Genomic DNA, 19,825 nt, shown 5'->3' with positions numbered 1-19,825 from the left:
CTCATTTTCAGAAGACTAGTTTCACTTGATATGAATAATTATTACTTGCAGTATTCTTTGTCAAAGTATAAAATTAAACTCATTACTGCATTATTATGACCTAAAAAAAAAGGCAAACAACTAATATTGTGTTACCAGATGCGGATTTCAAGTATAGTACAATATACTGTATTACGTTAACTCAATTATTATTGTATTAACTTGAGGTCATTGCAGGAATTCATAAACTTCATATTCTAAATCCGCATCTATACTATAGCATTACAGAATCCAAGTTTGGGGCGGTATATATGGACAAAAAATCTTTCTGTATTATACTATTTAATTTTCGACAACGAATTGGTTTGATAATTCAAATATTGTTATTCATGACATTATTCCGATTAAAAATGATTTACCCCATAAGGGTAGGGGTTAAGGTTTGCGTACACCTCGCTCTCCCAGACGCCACTTGTGGGGGCTATAGTAGGTATGTTGTTATTTGTTGATATTAATTCAATTCAAGATCATCAAAAAATAATATTCAATTTAGAGGCTAAAATTTTATCATCCCTATGAGATAAGAGTTTATGAAATCTTAACATTCACACCCTTTTAGACTTTACTTGAAAAGTGCCAGAAAAATAAAGGTTCTTGTCCAGATCCATAGATGTTAACCTCCATAATCTTTCTCCATTTTAGCAAAGAATCTCAGCCCCAAAAGTAGCCAAAACACCTTTTCATAAACCTTAATCGCCAAATTCCACCAAGGAGCTAGTAGTGTGGACAAATACAAATTCAAGATTTAAATTCGATGAATAATCTGTTGAGATTTTTAATACTGAAATAACTGTAATTTAATTATCACGAGTTCAAATATAATATTACTTTTTTGGAAATTTTGCGGGTTTTAAACATGAATATCTAAGTTCCGATTTGAAAATATTAGGTTATGATAAATCCGTTGTCAAAAAATTGCATCCGCCACTGAATATAGTGGAGTAGATGGAATTCCGATCTCTCCATCATAACCAGGAGTCTCGGGTTCAATCCGTGTGATGAGAAAATTTCCGATAGAGAGCATTTAATTTCTTCTTTTACTAGACCCTATGCGGTGTTTAATATGAATTAATGGGAATAGTGAACGTACTCCGGCTCATTTAGTATTTACTGAAAATCCAGTGGGTTTCAACATGAATATTTATATGCTCGATTTCGAAATTATTGGGTTCTGATGAACCCGTTGTCAAAGAGCTGCATCCCCGCCGAGCATGGTTGAGCAGAGTTCTCGAGTTTAAATCCTGAAATGAAAAAAGTTCCGGTAGAGAGCATTTCCTTTTTTACTAGACCCCAGGCAGTGTAAACATATATTAATCGGAACAGTAAACTCCGGATAACGAAAGCATAGGAGTGGGGAGGGGGCAAGGGGAAGGAGCTGTTTGTACATTTTGTATGAGCCGTTTTCTTGCATAAAAATCCAAACATTTCTTTCTGAAATTAATTACGCCTAGAATAATTAACATGCAAGACAGGAATGTAAGAGACTGAGAAAGGCTGCAATTTGCAAAGAAGAATAGAAAGAAATAAAATAAAATAACTGTCTTATCCTCTATTCCTCTTCAACTTCCTTTCTAGTCTCATAGTCCTCTTCAATGGGAATAGGTTTTTTTTTTTTGGTTGTTTTCAACATCATAGCCACCATTTCCAAAACTTCTTCCTTCTTCATCAAATATACTTTTTTTTGTTTTTTGTTTTATTCATCAAATATACTAGTAACATATACCCCTATTATGTCCAACACCCTCGTACAAACTACAAAGCAAATTATTCTTTTTTTCTTTCTAATTAATCATTTTCATCTTTATTATACCTACTATATAAGAGACATTACAAATTTCCAACTTCGTAACAGAGCATTCAACAACAAGAATCATCAGAAACAATTAGCAGTACAAAATTTCAATACAACTTGATCATCAATCAACATTATTGATCCTTCAAGAATGCTTTCTAATACTTTCATTCTCTCTTTCTTCTTCATAATCTTTTTATTTTCTCCACATATTATTACAGCTACCTTTAATAATCTTACACTTCCACATCAACACCCTTTTCCTGAATCTGTTGTTCAAGATGTAAAGAGGTGAAATTATCTTTCTTTCTCAACTGGGGTTTGCTCATTTCTGCATATACTCATCTGGATATCTTTGTTTTTCACATAAGATTAAGGAAAAAAACAATCTTGGTTTTGCTCATTTTTGCATAGAAGCGGAACCAGAGTTTTTAGTTTATGGGTTTCAAATAACAATATTGATTTGAGCCTAAGTTACTCAATTCTGCTGAACCGTAGATACAATCATAAATAAATTTTGTATTTTCTCATTGGGTATCTCTGTTTTTCACATAAGATTAAAAAAATATAATCTTGGTTTTGTTCATTTCTGCATTTTCTCATTTGGCTATCTCTGTTTTTTACCTAATATTTAAAAAATACAATCTTGGTTTTGCTCATTTCTTCATTTTATCATTTGGCTATGTTTGTTTTTCACATAAGATTAAGGAAAAAGCCAATCTTGGCTTTGCTCATTTCTGCATGGAGGCGGAACTACGATTTTTAGTTTATGGATTATGAATCATAATTCGTTCTGCTTATTGGGTTATTTATACATATTAAATAAAACTTTTTAACACAAATATAGGATTTGAGCCTAAGTTATTAGGTTCCGTCAAATTTGTAACTACAATACTAGCTAATACAGGATTTGAGCCTAAGTTATTAGTTTATGTCAAACCCGTAATTACAATGCTAGCTCGGCTCTTGTTAATAAATTCTACATTTTCTCATCTATGTATCTCTGTTTTTCATACAAGTTTAAAAAAAATTCAATCTTGGTTTTGCTCATTTCTGCATTTCATCATCTGGGTATCTCTGTTTACCACATAAGCTTAAACACAATCTTGGTTTTGCTCATATCTGTATTTTTTTCTCATGGCAATCTCTGTTTTTCACATAATTCTTTTTTAAAAAAAATAAAAAAAATCTTGGTTTTGCTCATTTTTGCATTTTCTGCTATGGGCATTTCCTGTTTTCACCTAAGATCAAAAAAAAAAAAAAAAAAAATCCAATCTTGGTTATGCTCCTCTTACATACATAGCTTTCTTGAATTGGCTCTTTTTGCTCATGCATTTTGTGATTGCAAGCTTTTATATTTGGTTCTGATTTTTCTCATCTAATTTGATGCCTTTGTCAACCTCCTTTTCGTCTTATGTTGCTCGGCTGTTCAAAACTACTGTCCCGTGTGTGTAGGATCCTTAAAAAACTATGTATTTTTAGAGGATCCGACATGGGTACTTGCGATATTTTTGGAGGTTCTAAGCAACTTAACTTTTTATAATGGTTCCAAATAGTCTCATTTCGCTTAAAAAGAAAATCATCACAATGTTACATTTCCTCTGGTTTTAACTCTGTTTTTTCTAATATTACATCTTATAATTACGTCCAAAAATAAGTTCGCTTTCTTTTTTTTTTTTTTTTTTTTTCTTTTTTTTTTCCCTCTTTTTCATATGAATATATTTTTCATTCATAGAAGTTTAATACATAGTACTTACTATATCTTATACTTTTCCATCTTTGTACAGGAGGGTCAATGAATCCATTTCAAGAAGGCAAATACTTGACAACACAGTAACAAATAGCCAATGTCTAACGGGCAATCCGATAGACGACTGCTGGCGGTGTGACCCGAACTGGGTCAACAACCGCCAGCAGCTGGCGGATTGCGCCATAGGGTTCGGCCACGGTGCAGTTGGAGGGAAAGGAGGCCGCTACTACCTGGTCTCGGATCCCTCCGACATTGACACCGTGAACCCGACCCCTGGCACCCTCCGGCACGCGGTGATCCAAGAGGAACCCCTCTGGATCACCTTCGCCGGAGACATGATCATAACGCTCACACACGAGCTTATGATCAACAATTTCAAGACCATAGATGGACGTGGCGCGAACGTCCAAGTCACGGGGGGTGGATGTATAACACTACAATATGTTACAAATGTGATCATACACAATATACATGTATACAATTGTGTTCCATCAGGAAATAGTAACATAAGGCAAAGTCCAACACAAGTTGGATGGAGAGGATTGTCTGATGGTGATGGAATTTCAATCTATAGTTCAAGAAATATTTGGATTGATCATTGTGCTTTGTCTCATTGTACTGATGGCTTAATTGATGCTATCATGGGATCAACTGCTATTACTATATCTAATAGCTATTTCACTCACCATGATAAAGTTATGCTTTTGGGACACGACGATCGTTACGTAGCCGATGTCGGCATGCAGGTTAGATTTTTAACTTCTCCTTTTTAAATTTTAATTGTCGGTAAATTTGGTTCCGTAGAGACGTTGACTTAGTAAGACGTCGCAGTTTCAATTCAGTTCATCTGAAAGATCATCATGTCATAATGTTACCATTATCTCTTGTAAAAAGACCATTAGTCTAGAAGACGGTTCAAAAATCAAAATGTCACCATTATCTATGATCGAAAAAGTCATTAGTCTAGAAAACCGTTTAAAATCAAAATGTCACATTATCTCTTGTAAAATATAGTTCGTCAAGAAGACCATTCAAAAGTCAAAATGTCACCATTATCTCTTGTAAAAAGGTCATTAACAGGTGCCAGTTGTAAACAAACGTATTTTAAGAGAGAAGATAGTGTACCAAAACTATCCTGGTACCTGGCATCCTATATAGTACTTTGGTGTTGCATTTACTAAAGATATCTACGACGGTTGTACATAATAAAGATAATTAGGGGTGTACAAAGTAAACCGACAAACCGCACCAAACCAATAAACCGAGTCAAACCGAGAAAAAAACCCGACCATAATTGGTTTGATTTGGTTTTAGCTAAAAAAAGTCAAACCGAACCAAACCAACCCGACATTACATGTATTCAGTTTTTAAAATATTTATTTGTAATGTAATTTATAAATATTTCTTAAATTTTTTCGTAGTTTTTTATCTATTATCATATTATTCAAGCTTGAACTTAGAATTTTGAATGTCAATAAGTTTTATATCCTATGGATGTTAGTAACTCAAATAAAGTTCAAACCAAAACCAACTCAACACTAATGCACAAAAGAAATTCAATCTACCACTATGAATGATAATAATATTGGATATCTATTCTTTAGTTTTGTATAATTGGTTTAGGGAGTGAAAATACATAGCTTAAGTTTTTTTTCTTTGTCATGTAACTAATACTTGTTAGCTGTACTTATTTTAGATGACTTAGTATTTTTAGATTATGGTCATTTTCTTTATGGCTTATTAATTAGCAATATCTATTTTAACCGATTTTATTAGAATACTTAATACAATGTCATCACTCTTCTCATATTTTATGTTATTTTCTTAAGAAACACCTTAATTATATAGTTGTATTGTACTAGGACTAAAGAAATATTTAAAGTAAAAGTGTATATGTTTTGTATCAAGACTATTCCGGAAAAAAAAAAACCCGAAAACCCCGAGAAAATCGAATAACCCGAGAAAATCCGAGGTTGAAAAACCCATTTTATTGGTTTAAAACCCAATTGGTTTGGTTTGGATTGGTGTATAAATTTTAAAACCCGACTTAATTATTGGTTTGGTTTGGTGTTTAAAAAATTCGAACCAACCCGGTCCATGTACACCCCTAAAGATAATACAATGGTTCAAAATCACGGCACTTGGCATGCCTTTTTGCTCTAATTTAAATTGTTTGTGGCTGGGGAAAAAACGTGAAAATTAAATTACAATAGCCTCTGGATCATTGTTGTTCAAATGAATCTTTCCTGTTTCTTCCAGTATCTATATGACAATAAAATTTCTACTGTAAATTTCCTCTCTCTCTCTCTCTCTCTCTTTTTTCCTCGCATTAAAATGAAATCCTTATGGCTTATCTTTTCGGTGATCAAGAAGTTAACATTCATGTCGCACCCATACAGAATCCTCCAAAAATACATTACTTTTGGAAGATCCGATACGCACACATCAACATTTTGTAAAGTTCGAGCAACATAGATTATAACACAAATCATGATGACCACGAGACACTTCCTCTGTTCCCTATTAGTTGTGTGAAAGAAGATATAATTCTTTTGTGAATCACATCCATTTGTTTTCATTTTTTGTTGTATGAAGATGAAAACTTTTGAAATTGATTTGTAAATGATTTTGAATATCAGGTGACAATAGCATTTAATCACTTTGGACAAGGATTAGTACAAAGAATGCCAAGGTGTAGAAGAGGATACATACATGTAGTTAACAATGATTTTACTGAATGGCAAATGTATGCCATTGGTGGAAGTGCTAATCCCACAATTAACTGCCAAGGCAATCGTTTTACTGCACCAGAAGATCCAAATGCCAAAGAGGTAATTCTCCCATCTTTTTTAATATTCTTTTTTTTGTTTTTATAGATTTTAAGAAGGTTGTTTTAGCGTGGCGGTGAAAGCACGCTACGTGACCAGGAGGTCACGTGTTCGAGCCGTGAAAACAACCTCCTGCAAAAATGCAGGGTAAGGTTGCATATAATATATCCTTGTGGTCCGGCCCTTCCCCCCACCCCGTGCATAGCGAGAGCTTAGTGCACTAGGCTGCCTTTTTCAATTTTTTTTTTTTAAAGAATGATTGGATATTCTTTTGTTTCTTTTATAACAGTCGTGTTCGGTTACCTTGTGAGCGTGCCTTGATTATTCTAAGTAATTCTTTTCGTCTAGACTTAAGAGAATGAAAAGAAATCACGTAACATTTCTTTATATAGTTGAATAAGGACTAATGAAGGTTAACAAAAAATAACAATTAGCGGCGATGTATTGTTCAATGAAACTTTTTCTAAAATAAAAGATCAAAGACACAGTTTAGCGTTGATAGAAACAAGGTGCAGAACTAGCTAGGAGTAAGAGAGTTCAATTGAATCCCCTTCGTCGTTACTATATATTTCTTGTTAACAAGAAGTGTGACAAGTTTTACCGCGCGATTAAGGTCACTGAAATTCGAACTCATACCGTATGATTATGATTGCAAATATCAAATTCTTTCGGAATGCTTCAATTACATATATATTTCTCATTAACGAGTAGTGTGACAAGTTATTACTGAACGATAAGGTCGCTGAAATTCAAACTCATACTGTGTGATTATGAGTCTGAGTAGGTGACAAAGCGAGTGGACGTAGACGAGGGGGATTGGGCTCAGTGGAATTGGAGGACAGAAGGGGATCAAATGGTGAATGGGGCATACTTTGTTCCTTCAGGTGATGGACTTAACAACCAATATGCCTTGGCATCAAGCATGGAGCCTAAATCTGCTTTTTACATTGATCAACTCACCACGAATGCTGGTGTTATTGGTGTAGCCAGGGCCCCCCCCCCCCCCCCCCCCCCGCCCAGACACTTTAATTTACTTCCATTTTTTGAAAATCGAGAAATCTCTAAGGGTTAGTGGCACACGGTTCGGAACTTGGTGGATAGTCAACTAGTTAAAGGAAATGAATATGAAACAAGTGTTGTTCATGAGATTATAATACATTTTTCAAGTTCTTTTGCACATAGGTATGTGGTTTGAAACTTGTGGGAAGTCATATAGCGCTTTCTGGAAAATAAGTCCGCCCTTCTACCCTTCTCCACTTAAAGACCAAGCTTTTGTCTAAGAGCAATGTTCCAACACGTGACAACATTTGATGTGTGTGTCAGATACACATCAGGGGTTCAAATCCCGCCGCAAACAAAAGCATGGTATTCAAGTGGAGAAAGATAGAGTGACGGACCGGTTATTTACTGAGTTTTGAACCATGCGCCATTGTGCCTTAGGGATATCTCATTAAAAAGCATATTTCATAAATGAGCCCCCCACCCACAAAAAACAAATTTCTTCTAGTCTTTTGTTAGCATAACAAGCAATCTGTAGACATCTGTCTCCACTCATTCACAAGATGCCACTTTAGAATGGTAAAGAAGTTTTCTATTATACAACAGGGATACCAGTGTGGCCATGTCATATGGTGGGAGAACCAGAACCACTGTTGGAACCAACCGGAACGGCGGTGCTAGGCGTAAAGAGGATGATGGTGACTTCTTAGACAAGGTATTTGGGAGCGTTGCATCGGCGGGATCATCATCATCATCACCTTCAACTACCACCATCTTGTTGTCTCTTCTAATTTTGTATATTACCAACAATAATGGTGGGCTATTAACACTGCCATTACTACTCTTACCATAGTAATTTAATAGAGAATGATTGTTAAAACAAAGAATGTACCTCAAGAAAATTTTCTATCTTACATGATCAGTTACATTGTTTCCCACTTCTTGTACATAGTTAGATAGCAAGAGTCATTTCTACTCTCCCTGTCCTTTTTATTTGTCGTTTAAGGTTTTGGTACACACATATCCTTTTATCTCTCCTCAAAGTGTTGAGAGAATCATTGGAAATTGTATAGATCATATTTATTGGAGCAAGGGTAGAGTTGGGAAAGAAATCAGTACTCTCTTGGTTTCCCAAGCAACACTTATTTTGGACCAAATTGGTTTGGCTAAAACGACACTTATTTGGAACAGAGGGAGTATTACTATTACCACCTTGCAGCCTCACACGCCTACCAAAGGCCTAAAACCTCAAACTTTTGATTATTGCAACACTAGTTCCTCGAAGATCAATCAAATCCGAAGCCTACTCTTGGGGCTGAATATGCTTAAACCTTCCTACTGCTATCACTCTTCTTTTCCTTGGATATCTAAATGGTTGGTTAATAGTTCATGCTTCTCTGGTTCTCGAATCTCTAAACTAAGATGACGCCAAACATAACCAAGAAGATCCTAGATGTTCCCATGAGTAGTCTAAGCAGTTACTTTCTGAATAACTCATATCCAGAGGCGGATCTAGGAGCTACCTCAAGTTAATATTCAATAATTATTGAACTCACAATCAAATATTTATAGATATTTAATGTATTTCTTAATACATATATAGGGTCTGAACAAAAGTTACTGGGTGCACATGAACCTGTAACACATAGGCCAGCTCTGCATCTGTTCGTATCGTTCTATAGTTTTAAAAAAACCCTGTATAAACACATTACTTCCATGTTCAAAGTCCCAGTCTTTAACCTTTCCCTCTTCAACTCCCAGTCCCTCTTTCCCTTTCCCCACCAAAAAAAGGTGAAGAAAAAAGGTTAACCACTTGGGCAAACAAAGAGTGAAATGATAACTATTTTATATAGATGCTACGAGTGTCATTGAAGGGGAAGAACGCAAAAAAGCTCTTAGGTTCATTGGGGCTTTAAGTGCAAAGCGCAAATAAAGCGTCAGCCTTAATGAAGAAAAAATACAAATATGTATATGTAGTCCAAGACTAATAATTATCATAAATAACAAATATAGGAACAAAGAAATTGAAAAATATGAATTGTTTAGTGTCGCCTCTTCAGGATTACGCTCATTGGCAAGGAAACATATGCCTTAGAGCCTTGATGATGACACTGAAGCGCCCGCCCAACATGTTTTGCGCGTTGCTTCAAGGCTTAAGCATGCTTTAAGAGCACCTTTAATTGTTTTTGGGGGTGGAGTTGCTGGATAGGGGGAGGGAGTTGGAGGGCAAGTAGAAACCTTGAAGATTTGTTCGATGTGAAGAACTTTCAAGGAGCTACTACAAATAAATTGCTTAGAGAACCAGAAGAAAAAACAAGCAACAAGCAGATTATCACTATCAGAAAATATTTCAGACAAACATAAGGGCAATAAAGAAATAATGGAATAAAATATTTCTTTATCCCATTTTCCTTGTCCTAGAGGAAGGTAGTGGGAGTGGGGATGATCACAAAGACCAGAAGTTTGATTATTGGTTAGTCCTAAAATGCTAAAGAATAATCGTCTTAGAATAACTAAAATAAACAAAACTTTCACACTATTTCTGCCAAGGCAAGATAACACAATGCCCATACCTTCAGCCTGCTTCCCTCAAATTACGGAAAAGCAGCACGAAGCACGGGAAAAAACTTTGGAGCAATTCACCTTCAGTTTTCAAATTCACAATTTCTACCCGACCAGTGCAGCAGCTTCTTCCAATTTCTTCCAATTAAGCTCGCGCTGCTCCACAAGGCCGGTGGCACCGGCTGCTCTTTCATTGTATTCCTTTTCACACTCCTCGAAAAATTCTGAATCCATCTCCAAGAACATTCTCCGGACATTGGAGGTCAGCCCGTGGACTGCCTGATTCCAGTGGCCATACATATTCCTTTCTAATGGCTCAAAGATTATTGGCAAAATTGCACGTCGATTCTGCGCGATCAAGTCTACTATATGTTCATTGTTCCATAAGAACAGAGCTCTCTCAGCAACCTGTAATACATAAAAATCTTTGGATCATGATATCATTTGCAACCTTCTGAAGTATCAATATGATGAAGTGCGAACTAAAAATCAGGGGGCAGAACCAACAGTAGTATTTCTAAATGCTAGAATCTCAATTTCACAATAACAGAACACTGCATAAGGCATTCTAGAGATACATAAAAACCATGAACAACAACACTAACAACATACCCAGTATAATCCCACCCGGTGAGCATCAAAACCATGGTACCTTGTAAATTTTATCTGGTTCATTTTAGAATATCTACTTCATCCATAGAAACCTTCAAGGAGGCCAAAACAAAAAAAGACAAAATGGCAATTGATGCATATCCCAATAAACTTAGATCTTCTCTATCTGCCCTCATTTTTAAGCTAAGTTGCTCGGATTTGGGTGCAGGCATCCGATACGGGTGCAGATCTAGAGATCAGATCCTTCATGATCTAAATTTTAAGATTCGGGGGTACGGATCTAGGTATGTATACGGGTACGGGGATTTTAGCTAAAAATAATTCAAATAGCTAAAAATAGAGTTATAAAAATATCCCTAAATTATGGTGGAATGGTTGGAAGGAAAGGAAAGCACGAATTTTATAATATGCTTGCATTAGATTTCTAAATCCTATGTCAAGCAAACTACAATAATGTTTTAGGAGTTTCTAGCTAACCAGCAAAGGGAGTGAAGGAAAGCCTTATGCAATCAATAAGCATCAATTTTAAAAATATAAAGCTTGTAACCTTGCGCCAGCGAGAGATAAACTCATTTATATGAACATTTTTCATTGCATTAACTACTCTAATTCAGTCACAGATTACTACAACTCATTTATATGAACATTTTTTGTTGCATTAACTACTCTAATTCAGTCACAGATTACTATAATATCAAGTGCAGTCATGTAAAAGTGAACTCACCTACCTCCATACTGCATAAGATAATATTCAATTTTACTGATAGTTACAAAATATCATATTTCTTAAGTAATCAAGTCATGAATTTTACACTTAAAACCTAGTTCCTTCAATAAACAGGATGGTGGAGTTTCACCTTTTTCTTTTATGACGGTGGTGTCCGGGCCAACTTGCACGCAGCTTGACTAATTCTAGTACCTGCTACCTTCCATCAAGAAAGGTACCGGGTAACTCTGGCAACCTGGTGGAAGAAAATAACCTAGTGTTTTTTTTGTCTCAACTGGATTTGAACTGGCACATAATGGTTCTCCCCCGCTTCAATGACCACTAGGCCACACCCTTCGGTGCAATTTTTCAACTGATATCTAATACTTAGAAGGCTTTCTTTCCTTCCACCTTATTTTTTCTTTGAGGGGGTGCGGGGTTGGGGAGTTATATCGTCAAGACTGACCTTGAATCATAGAGCATAAATCAAGCATCCAAATTACAAAAGCTTAGAGCAAAGAACAACAATAAAGAAACAAAAAGAAAGAAGACCCACATTTATCAGTTCACACTTGATGAATATGCATAAGGGGAAACAATGTAGTGAGCATAAGGATAATGATGATAGACACACCTGAAAATGGGGACTATTGATGCTACGTCCAAGTTGCTTGAAAAGAGGAACCAAACAGCGCTGAAATTCAGCAGGCTGTGTACCTTCCAGAACTTCTTCCAGTTCACCAATAAAAAGAACCTCCTTTCCGCAATTAGTAAGTGGCCAGTATTTTAGCAGCCCCCTGATAACAATATCCGCCAATCTGTAATCTTTCTCAACAAACTGAGTGATGCAGTAGGACAACTGATGGTGATATGCAGAAACACATTTAGGCTTGTGGAGAGGAATAAGTGCCCGAACAAGAAACAACTTGTGCTCTTCTTTCATTGGCAGAGCAAAACCGTTTATTACACTTCCAAGAATCTCTAGCAATTCACCGATACCATTATGCCTCTCCGTCTCAAATATAAACCTGTAGAATACATTGTTTATACCATTCCTTATAAATGGCCTATGAACCATGAATTTCCCGTATATGCGGTGAAGAATAGTTTTCAAATAATCCCGCTCTCTAGGATCCTCCGCATCAAATAAGTCGAGCATTTTCAACACAAACGAATGGTCAAGATATCGTTTCGCAACCTTGGTATCCATTTCGGACGACAGTACGTACCTTAAAAATAACTCATACACTAATTGCAAATGTGGCCACGATGGCTCCAAATACATATCGTCCTCTTCCTCTATACCTTCCGACCCGGTATTTTCATGTGAAGCAGGCGGAAGGCACCGGAAAATGTTGGTGGATATCATCCTAATCAACTCTTCCTGCATTATCTCATTCATTTTACATGAACCCGATTGAACTAAATCAACAAGCTCGGTTAGCGTTTGCCTCTTGATCTCCTTTTGTCTAGCACACTTCACCGTATCCGAGAAATCAAATTGCACACAGCAAATTTGGAGCTTCCGGATAAACAAAACATGGCGTTCGGATAGTGCAACTTCTTTCAATAAGGGCAATACCTCAATCACACTAGGATCTGGTGTGGCATTTGCCAAAGTAACAGGCTGTGATGATGTCACACCTGACGTCGCTATTCGCGAGGCGTGATCGACAGGTGCATTGGGCACCGACGTCGGTATTGGAGGCTCAATAGCCTCCCCTTTGGAGCTTTTCTTCCCTCTTTTTATTATCTTAAACATAACTCCTTAATCTATTTCACCACAAAACTAGCACTATGCAACAAAAATACTAAATGGGGTTCTCCTAATTCACCATTATACAACATTCAAATCAAACAAATCCCTAGCAAATCAATAAAAGAATCATTTTTTTCACAACTTTAATACAAATTCCTCAAAAGGGTATTCAATAAATCTAATTAACAACAAGAATATGAAATCCCAGATCAAAGATTAAATCTTTTTAACAATCCATGCTAGATTGGGAGCAAAAAAACAAGAACCAATCTGCAAAAAGTGAATATGAAATGATACATATAAAAAGACTAATCAAGAAACACATATTCAAGGTGTAATAGGGGCAAGATTTGTTTTTTCTTATTTATTTATTTATTTATTATGGAATAAAAAGGGGAGTTGAGAAAGGTACCTGAATAGTATTGGATTGAGGAAACATAGAGATCCGAGAAGAAAGGAAGGAAGAAGAAGAGAACATTTGTGGCTTTTTTTTTTTTTTTGGAGTTTTTGAGTGTGTGTGAATGTGTAGCTGGTATATTTTGAGGTTAGAAAATAAAAGAAAATATTTTTAATTATTATGTAATACACACTGAGAAAATAAAGAGAAATAAAAAATGAAAAGATAGTACTCCATTCGTTTTAATTTGTTTGTCTGATTTTAATTTGACACGAAATTTAAGAAAGTGAAAAGACTTTTGAATCTTATGATCTTAAACTACAGATAATAGTTATGTCAAATGAACCAAAATGTCATTTTATTTTGTGGTCTTAAACATGTCATGTTGAAAATTGGAATTAAAGAGTTACCAAAAAAGGAAAGAGATATTCTTTTTTAAACGGATTAGAAAGGAAAGTAAGAAAAACAAATTGAAACGGAGGGAGTAGTATATGTTTCCTTTTGCCTGGACTACTTCAAAATTTGAATCCAAAAGGTATTTTTAGTTTCTTGAATATTTTGTTTAATTCTCTAAATTTTCTTCAATTGAGAAACTTTTAAACTATTATGTGCTTCAAAAGATTTTGAAACAATTATAATAAAAAGAAAGTTTGTAAAATATTTAAAGAAAAAGTAGTAACCTATTCTTCTTCATAAAAATATTTGCTTCCGATAATTCCATTAAATACCAGGTAAAAAATTACTAATATTCAGTATTTGCATTAGGCACCCACTAATTCGAATTAGGCTTATTTAAGGGGTTCGCTTATATTTTAGATCTCATCCTACAAACTCGATTGTTTTTTTCACTTCATTTATTTTATTATTTTGTTGTTGTTAATGCCTATTATTACTGCTATCTTTGCATCTCTTCTTGAGCCGAAGGTCTATCAGAAACAATCACTCTTTTTATCGGATGACCCCGAAGGAACTCGAAAACAACCTTTTTACCCGAAGGAAAGTAAAGGTAAGATACTCATGCCTCTCCCTCCCCTAGACCCACTTTTGTGGTGGGATTATACTCATTATGTTGTTATTGTTGTTGCTTATTATGAGGGAAACGTTCCCTGACGGAATGTCTTCATACCTATGACTCAAACTCGAGACTTTTAATTCAGAGTAGCAGGATCTTATCTATCCGATCACAACCCTTATTGGTGTCTTTAAATTATTAAAATTAAAATGTCCGTAACTCCTACCTTAACAAGCAAAGTTAATAATCCCCACAACTTGTGCCCAAGGGACAACAAAAATTCAGGTCCCAAAATTGGGCCGGGGGGGGGGTCCTTAATGGGCCAGGCCACTTTATCTAGGGGACTGGGTTGGGCCTAAATCTCTTTTTGAGCTAGTCTACAACTTTGTTCGGATAGTGGGTCAGACCAACATATTTCCCACCATCAATCCTCTTACAATGCATTACAATACACATGTTACCACTAATTATATGTCAATTTTTTGTGCGGATTAGCCTTCAAAGGAACTGGTCTTTAATTTTTGCCCCTCAAATTGGTGATCTTTAATTTTCGTCCTTAGCCTAATATCCCGAGGGTTTTGAGTTGAATAAAATTTCGGTAAAAAAAAAAAAAAAAAAAAAAAGAAGAAGAAATTTCGCGAGGCAGAGTTTCAACTCTATCTTTGCATGAGGCCTAATAGGCCTGCTTTTCTTCTGAAACTACTTTGCTTTTTTTTTTTTTTTTTTTTTTGGGGAAATTGAACCCCAAACCTTATGGTATTAGACGAAAGACAAAAATTAAAGACCACCAATTTGAGGGGCAAAAATTAAAGACCAGTGCCTTTGAAGGGTAATCGTGCAAATGACCCCATATATCAAGTAGTAAATTATTTATGAAATTTTGGAAATAATATCTATAATGATCTCATTAAAGGATTTATTATCGATTGTTTTCTCCTTTGAAATTTTGAGGTCTATTGGAAAGCCTCTCTCCCCTCAAAGGTATAGGTGAAATCTAATACATGCTCTCTCCCAAGCCCCACTTGTAAAATTCTGTTGGGTATGTTGTTATTGTTATTCATCGTTTTCAAAATCAGATTACAGCATAAGCATAATTCATAATATATTCGACATAATTTTTCAAAAGTTTCATCCAAATATTATGAACCATAGGAAGCCAAGGGAATCAAGTACTACAAGCAACAGAAACCAAGAAACTTGAACAGGAGCATATGGCAAAATCAATGAGAAAATATTTCTAGATTATATCTTTCACTCTAATCAACAAAAGCACAAAAATCAACTAACTCTTGTGGTGTTTACTTGGTAAAATAGTTGACTTGGGTGCATCTTTGTGTTTAACTCCATTGTTAAAACATTTAAATGATCGATTTATGTTGTATAAATTGACAATGAGATGGAAATTTTATAGTAGCAGTGTAATTAAAATAGCTATAACATATTATTAGTCTATTTCTCAAGAGAGTTGTTAAGAACAATTACTTATTGGATGCTGGTCTGCGGGGTACTTATGCTATTCCAATTGAAAGTTTTTCAAGAACTTCCATATTTCCGAAAATATTTTAACATCTCATGAGAAAGTTATATTCTGTAGTTATAGTTGAATTATATAATGAAACAAATAACCATATGTGAAGTATATTAGGGTTCTGAGAAAATAAACATATTCCCATGTCAAATACTAGCATCTAAACATCTTATAATGATCCAAGCTCAACTGTTCAGGTATTGTCCATTTTGATTCGATTTGTTTGAGCCACCTCAAGGCTTTTGGACTTTAAGGGCTCGTTTGGTTAGAAAACAAGTTATCCCGGGATTAGTTATCGCGGGATTGTTATTCACCCTCGATGTGGGATAAAAAAATACTATAAATCCGGATACCCTAATTAAAGGATTAGTTATCACGAGTTTTTATTAATAAAACGTGGGATAAGCGTATTTAAATTTTATCTGGGGCTATTTTGAACATCATGTAAAACGAGCCCTAAGGGTTATCCTTTTGGGCTTGAACCCAAAAGAAGTCTCCACATTTGAATATTAAACTCGCTCTTATATGATGATCATAACTTTATTTGACCATTCTGATGTGATCTAAAACCCTCTTACGAGTTCAGCGCCAACGATCATAGGCTGTTACAACTTTAAATTTTATTGATAGCATACAAATTATATACATTATTATGTATATAGATTATATTCAAAAATATACATCCAATCGAGGCGTCTCACATGTGTAATAATGTCAATAATAATATGGAAATCGAGGTTCAAATTTGATCATTAGTTCATACTCTAGAGAAGATATTGAATAATATTTTTCATATGAAGATAAGAATAACATATGGACAGCAGATAGAAATATTTTGTAAGAAACAAACAATAGAGGAAACATATAATTAAGATTTTCAAGCAGTCTTCCTTATATCAATGCAAGAACATTTTAAATTATTACTACTAGATCTAGATCTCCTCAATACAGAAAACAATTTCTCCTCGTATCAATTAAACAAATAAAATATGTGAGACAATTAACATGGCTAACAACTGGTTTCACAGAGATTAATTAAGACACTCTTTACGTCAAACAAAAAAACAAATCACATTTCTCCAAAAAAAGAAAGTAAAAAAAAAAACAAAAAAAGAAAAAAAAGAGTTACAGTTTAATTAAAGGATTTAAGCTATATACTACCATCTCTTTTCATATTAGTGTAATTTAACCTTTTATATCAAGTTATTATTCTATTTTTGAGGTTACACATCAACTGCCTTACTATAATTAAAGATTTTAAGCTTATTATGGTAAGTCAACTTAACCTACTCATGTAAAAAATCTAAATATTGTCCTTACACAGAACTTGAACTTTTAATCGGATTAACTAGAGAGTCAGGATTCTTTTTCTATTTCTAATTCTTTTTAATTATACATAGAGGTGGGATTGCAATGCGAAATTGAACCTTCATCAACAGTGAAAGTTCAGGCAGTCAATCAACTTCTCGGTAATCTTGATCGACTCCGCCATTGTACACGCAGGTATGCAACTCACCGTTAACGGGATCCAAACTAATGGCATTCCAAAGTGAGTTTAACTGTACACACTGACATTGTAAAACAAAAATTTACACTATCAAATGTTAAAAATTGCAATTAACAAGTGGATGAAAATTTGATATTTGGAAACTGGAGATATGATTAGATATCAGATTACATGTAATTCTTAATAATCCTTAGTAGAATTAATATTATTTTTGAAGAAGACCACCATAATTTTCAGCCATAGCCATTTCTTTCTCAGCCACTTTAGCTTCCTCTCTGAATTTCTTGTAAATATCATTCTTGTAAAACTTCCTAGTCCTCAACACCAAAATAATTGACACAAATGCCCCAAGAATTGTAACTCCTGTGATAATAATAAAGGCCAATTTGAAACACTCAGCCCCTATACACTCCAAATCTTCACCAATTTTCCTAGTTTTCCCATAGCCATCATTTGTCTCTCAGCCTCTTTATCATATAAATGGCCAGCCACTCTTACATTTAGCAAATATGCCCCAATTGGACTTGCCACTGATCCAAAATTGTAAAGAGTTGAGTAATATTTCAGCCCAAATAGCTCTGAAATTATGGCATAGAGCAATGGCCATTGTGCCCCAAAGCAAAATCCTATGACTATTGATGCAACATATAGGCCACCGGGCACGTTGAACGCGATTAAAAGATGGCCTAAACAAGAGATCACGAGCGTTATCGTGAGCATAAGTGGCCTAGGAAATTTGTATTTTGACAAGAAATGTTCAGACAAGAAACCAGACACAACTCTGCCTAAGTAATTCCATATGCTCACTAGTGATACAAATGTGCTAATGCTGGCTTTTGGATAGCCTAATGAAGTCCCAATTTGTCCCAAGTTGTCTATTGCAGTTAGTGTCCCTCCAACGCCACAAATCGTCGCAAAAAACAGGACTAGCATGTCAATGCTGAAAAGGGTTTGAAGTATAGTGTAGTCTTCACCTCTATCCGGTGTGCGAAAAACTGTTTTCCAACAAGAAGCAGATTCTTGATCGCTTGAATTTTCTTGATCTTTTGATGGTCCACTAGTAGAAGGTGCTGAAGGGGGTGTTTGGGTAACCAATTGGGGCTGAGAAATTTCACAATCTGGCTCCTCAGTTACTAACTTCACTTGTGATATACTTTCCAATGCTTGTTTCTTGATTTTCAAAGAATCAATTTCCTCTTTGACAACAATAACAAGTGGCAAACAGAGCAAAAACAGAACAATGGCTGTGCTCAAACCATATTCAGTCTGTTTAAAATCAAGTTTTTTCTGAAGTATAATGATCAACATGAGAAATCCAGCTAGGCCAAGTGATGTATACAGAAACTTGTAAAACACTTTCATCTCATGTGCAATCCGAACCACCCTCATAACACGAATTATGCGCAAGAAAACAAACGAAACGACACAAGGAAGCCAACCGATAAGCAAAATGAGAGACTTAGAGTCATTACCATAAATAGCATGGTAAATTTGTGTCAACATTGCACCACTTAGCCCAACATAGCCCTTAAGTAGTCCAAGAACCGCGCCACGACTCTCAGGGAAGTTCTTGACACAAGTGACCATTGCACCAGTGTTGGCAAAAGACTGAGAATTTGCACCAACACAAATGTACACACACATATGCCATATTTTGGGTTTTGGGATTTTTTGGTCACTGCTAGCCAAACCATGAAGTAGCCAAAAAAGTTAAGGACAGCACCAAATAAGAGAACTACCCAAGGGGGTGTTATTTCATTGATTAGGCCAGATAGGACACCAACATTGGACCCTAAATCTTTGAAGAAACTGAGTAAATTAAGGGTGGTTTGATCATATCCAAGAGAAGTTTTGATATCAGTAGAGTATATACCAAAAATGTATGTGGAACCAGAGGCTGATAATATGAGAACAGCAGCAAATACCATGAACCATCTTCCTGTTAGGACTTGTAGTGTTAGGCTCTTCATGTTGGATTCAACACCAGTACTTGCAATGGCCATGTTTATTTAGTTCTTGTTAGAAGTGAAATAGAATATGCTGTGTCTTTTAATGAGGCACGTATAGATAGATGTGTGTCTACATATATTTAAAGGATTAAGTTATATATAGTGATAGAGTCAGATTCAGAAAATGAGCTTATGGGTCCTACAATGACCATAAGTGAATATTATAAGAGATTTTTTTACATTTAAGAGCAATAATTAATAGTTGGTAACGCAAATGACATAACTTTTGCATCTTAACATAAATAGCAAAATTTATATCACTTTTAGGCTTTTAGCATATACATACAAATTTGTACCGTTATTTACTTAAACAAATATATTAAAT

The 19,825-nt window shown here is 35.1% G+C and overlaps 2 protein-coding genes and 1 pseudogene across 2 annotated transcripts; 1 reads left to right on the top strand and 2 right to left on the bottom strand.

Moving 5' to 3' along the window:
- The first annotated feature begins 1,673 nt into the window (after positions 1–1,673).
- Positions 1,674–8,330, top strand: LOC132068085 (probable pectate lyase 5). The gene is made up of 5 exons (XM_059461552.1): positions 1,674–2,122; positions 3,619–4,327; positions 6,221–6,412; positions 7,194–7,401; positions 8,017–8,330. The coding sequence occupies exons 1-5, from the start codon at positions 1,983–1,985 to the stop codon at positions 8,259–8,261; spliced, it is 1,494 nt and encodes a 497-aa protein (XP_059317535.1). The 5' UTR covers positions 1,674–1,982; the 3' UTR covers positions 8,262–8,330.
- Positions 8,331–9,720: 1,390 nt separating this feature from the next.
- LOC132068084 (serine/threonine protein phosphatase 2A 57 kDa regulatory subunit B' beta isoform-like) lies at positions 9,721–13,606 on the bottom strand. The gene is made up of 3 exons (XM_059461551.1): positions 13,460–13,606; positions 11,923–13,317; positions 9,721–10,378 (listed from the first exon to the last, which is right to left on the bottom strand). Exons 2-3 carry the CDS (start codon positions 13,048–13,050, stop codon positions 10,076–10,078), a joined length of 1,431 nt encoding a protein of 476 aa, XP_059317534.1. The 5' UTR covers positions 13,051–13,317; positions 13,460–13,606; the 3' UTR covers positions 9,721–10,075.
- A 3,806-nt stretch (positions 13,607–17,412) lies between these two features.
- On the bottom strand, positions 17,413–19,589 carry LOC132068083 (uncharacterized; annotated as a pseudogene).
- Positions 19,590–19,825: the final 236 nt, after the last annotated feature.

Source organism: Lycium ferocissimum, chromosome 8, assembly GCF_029784015.1.
Source record: "Lycium ferocissimum isolate CSIRO_LF1 chromosome 8, AGI_CSIRO_Lferr_CH_V1, whole genome shotgun sequence".
NCBI lineage: Eukaryota > Viridiplantae > Streptophyta > Magnoliopsida > Solanales > Solanaceae > Lycium > Lycium ferocissimum.
Note: the sequence above shows the minus strand (reverse complement) of the source record. Positions and strands in the feature narration are given on the sequence as shown.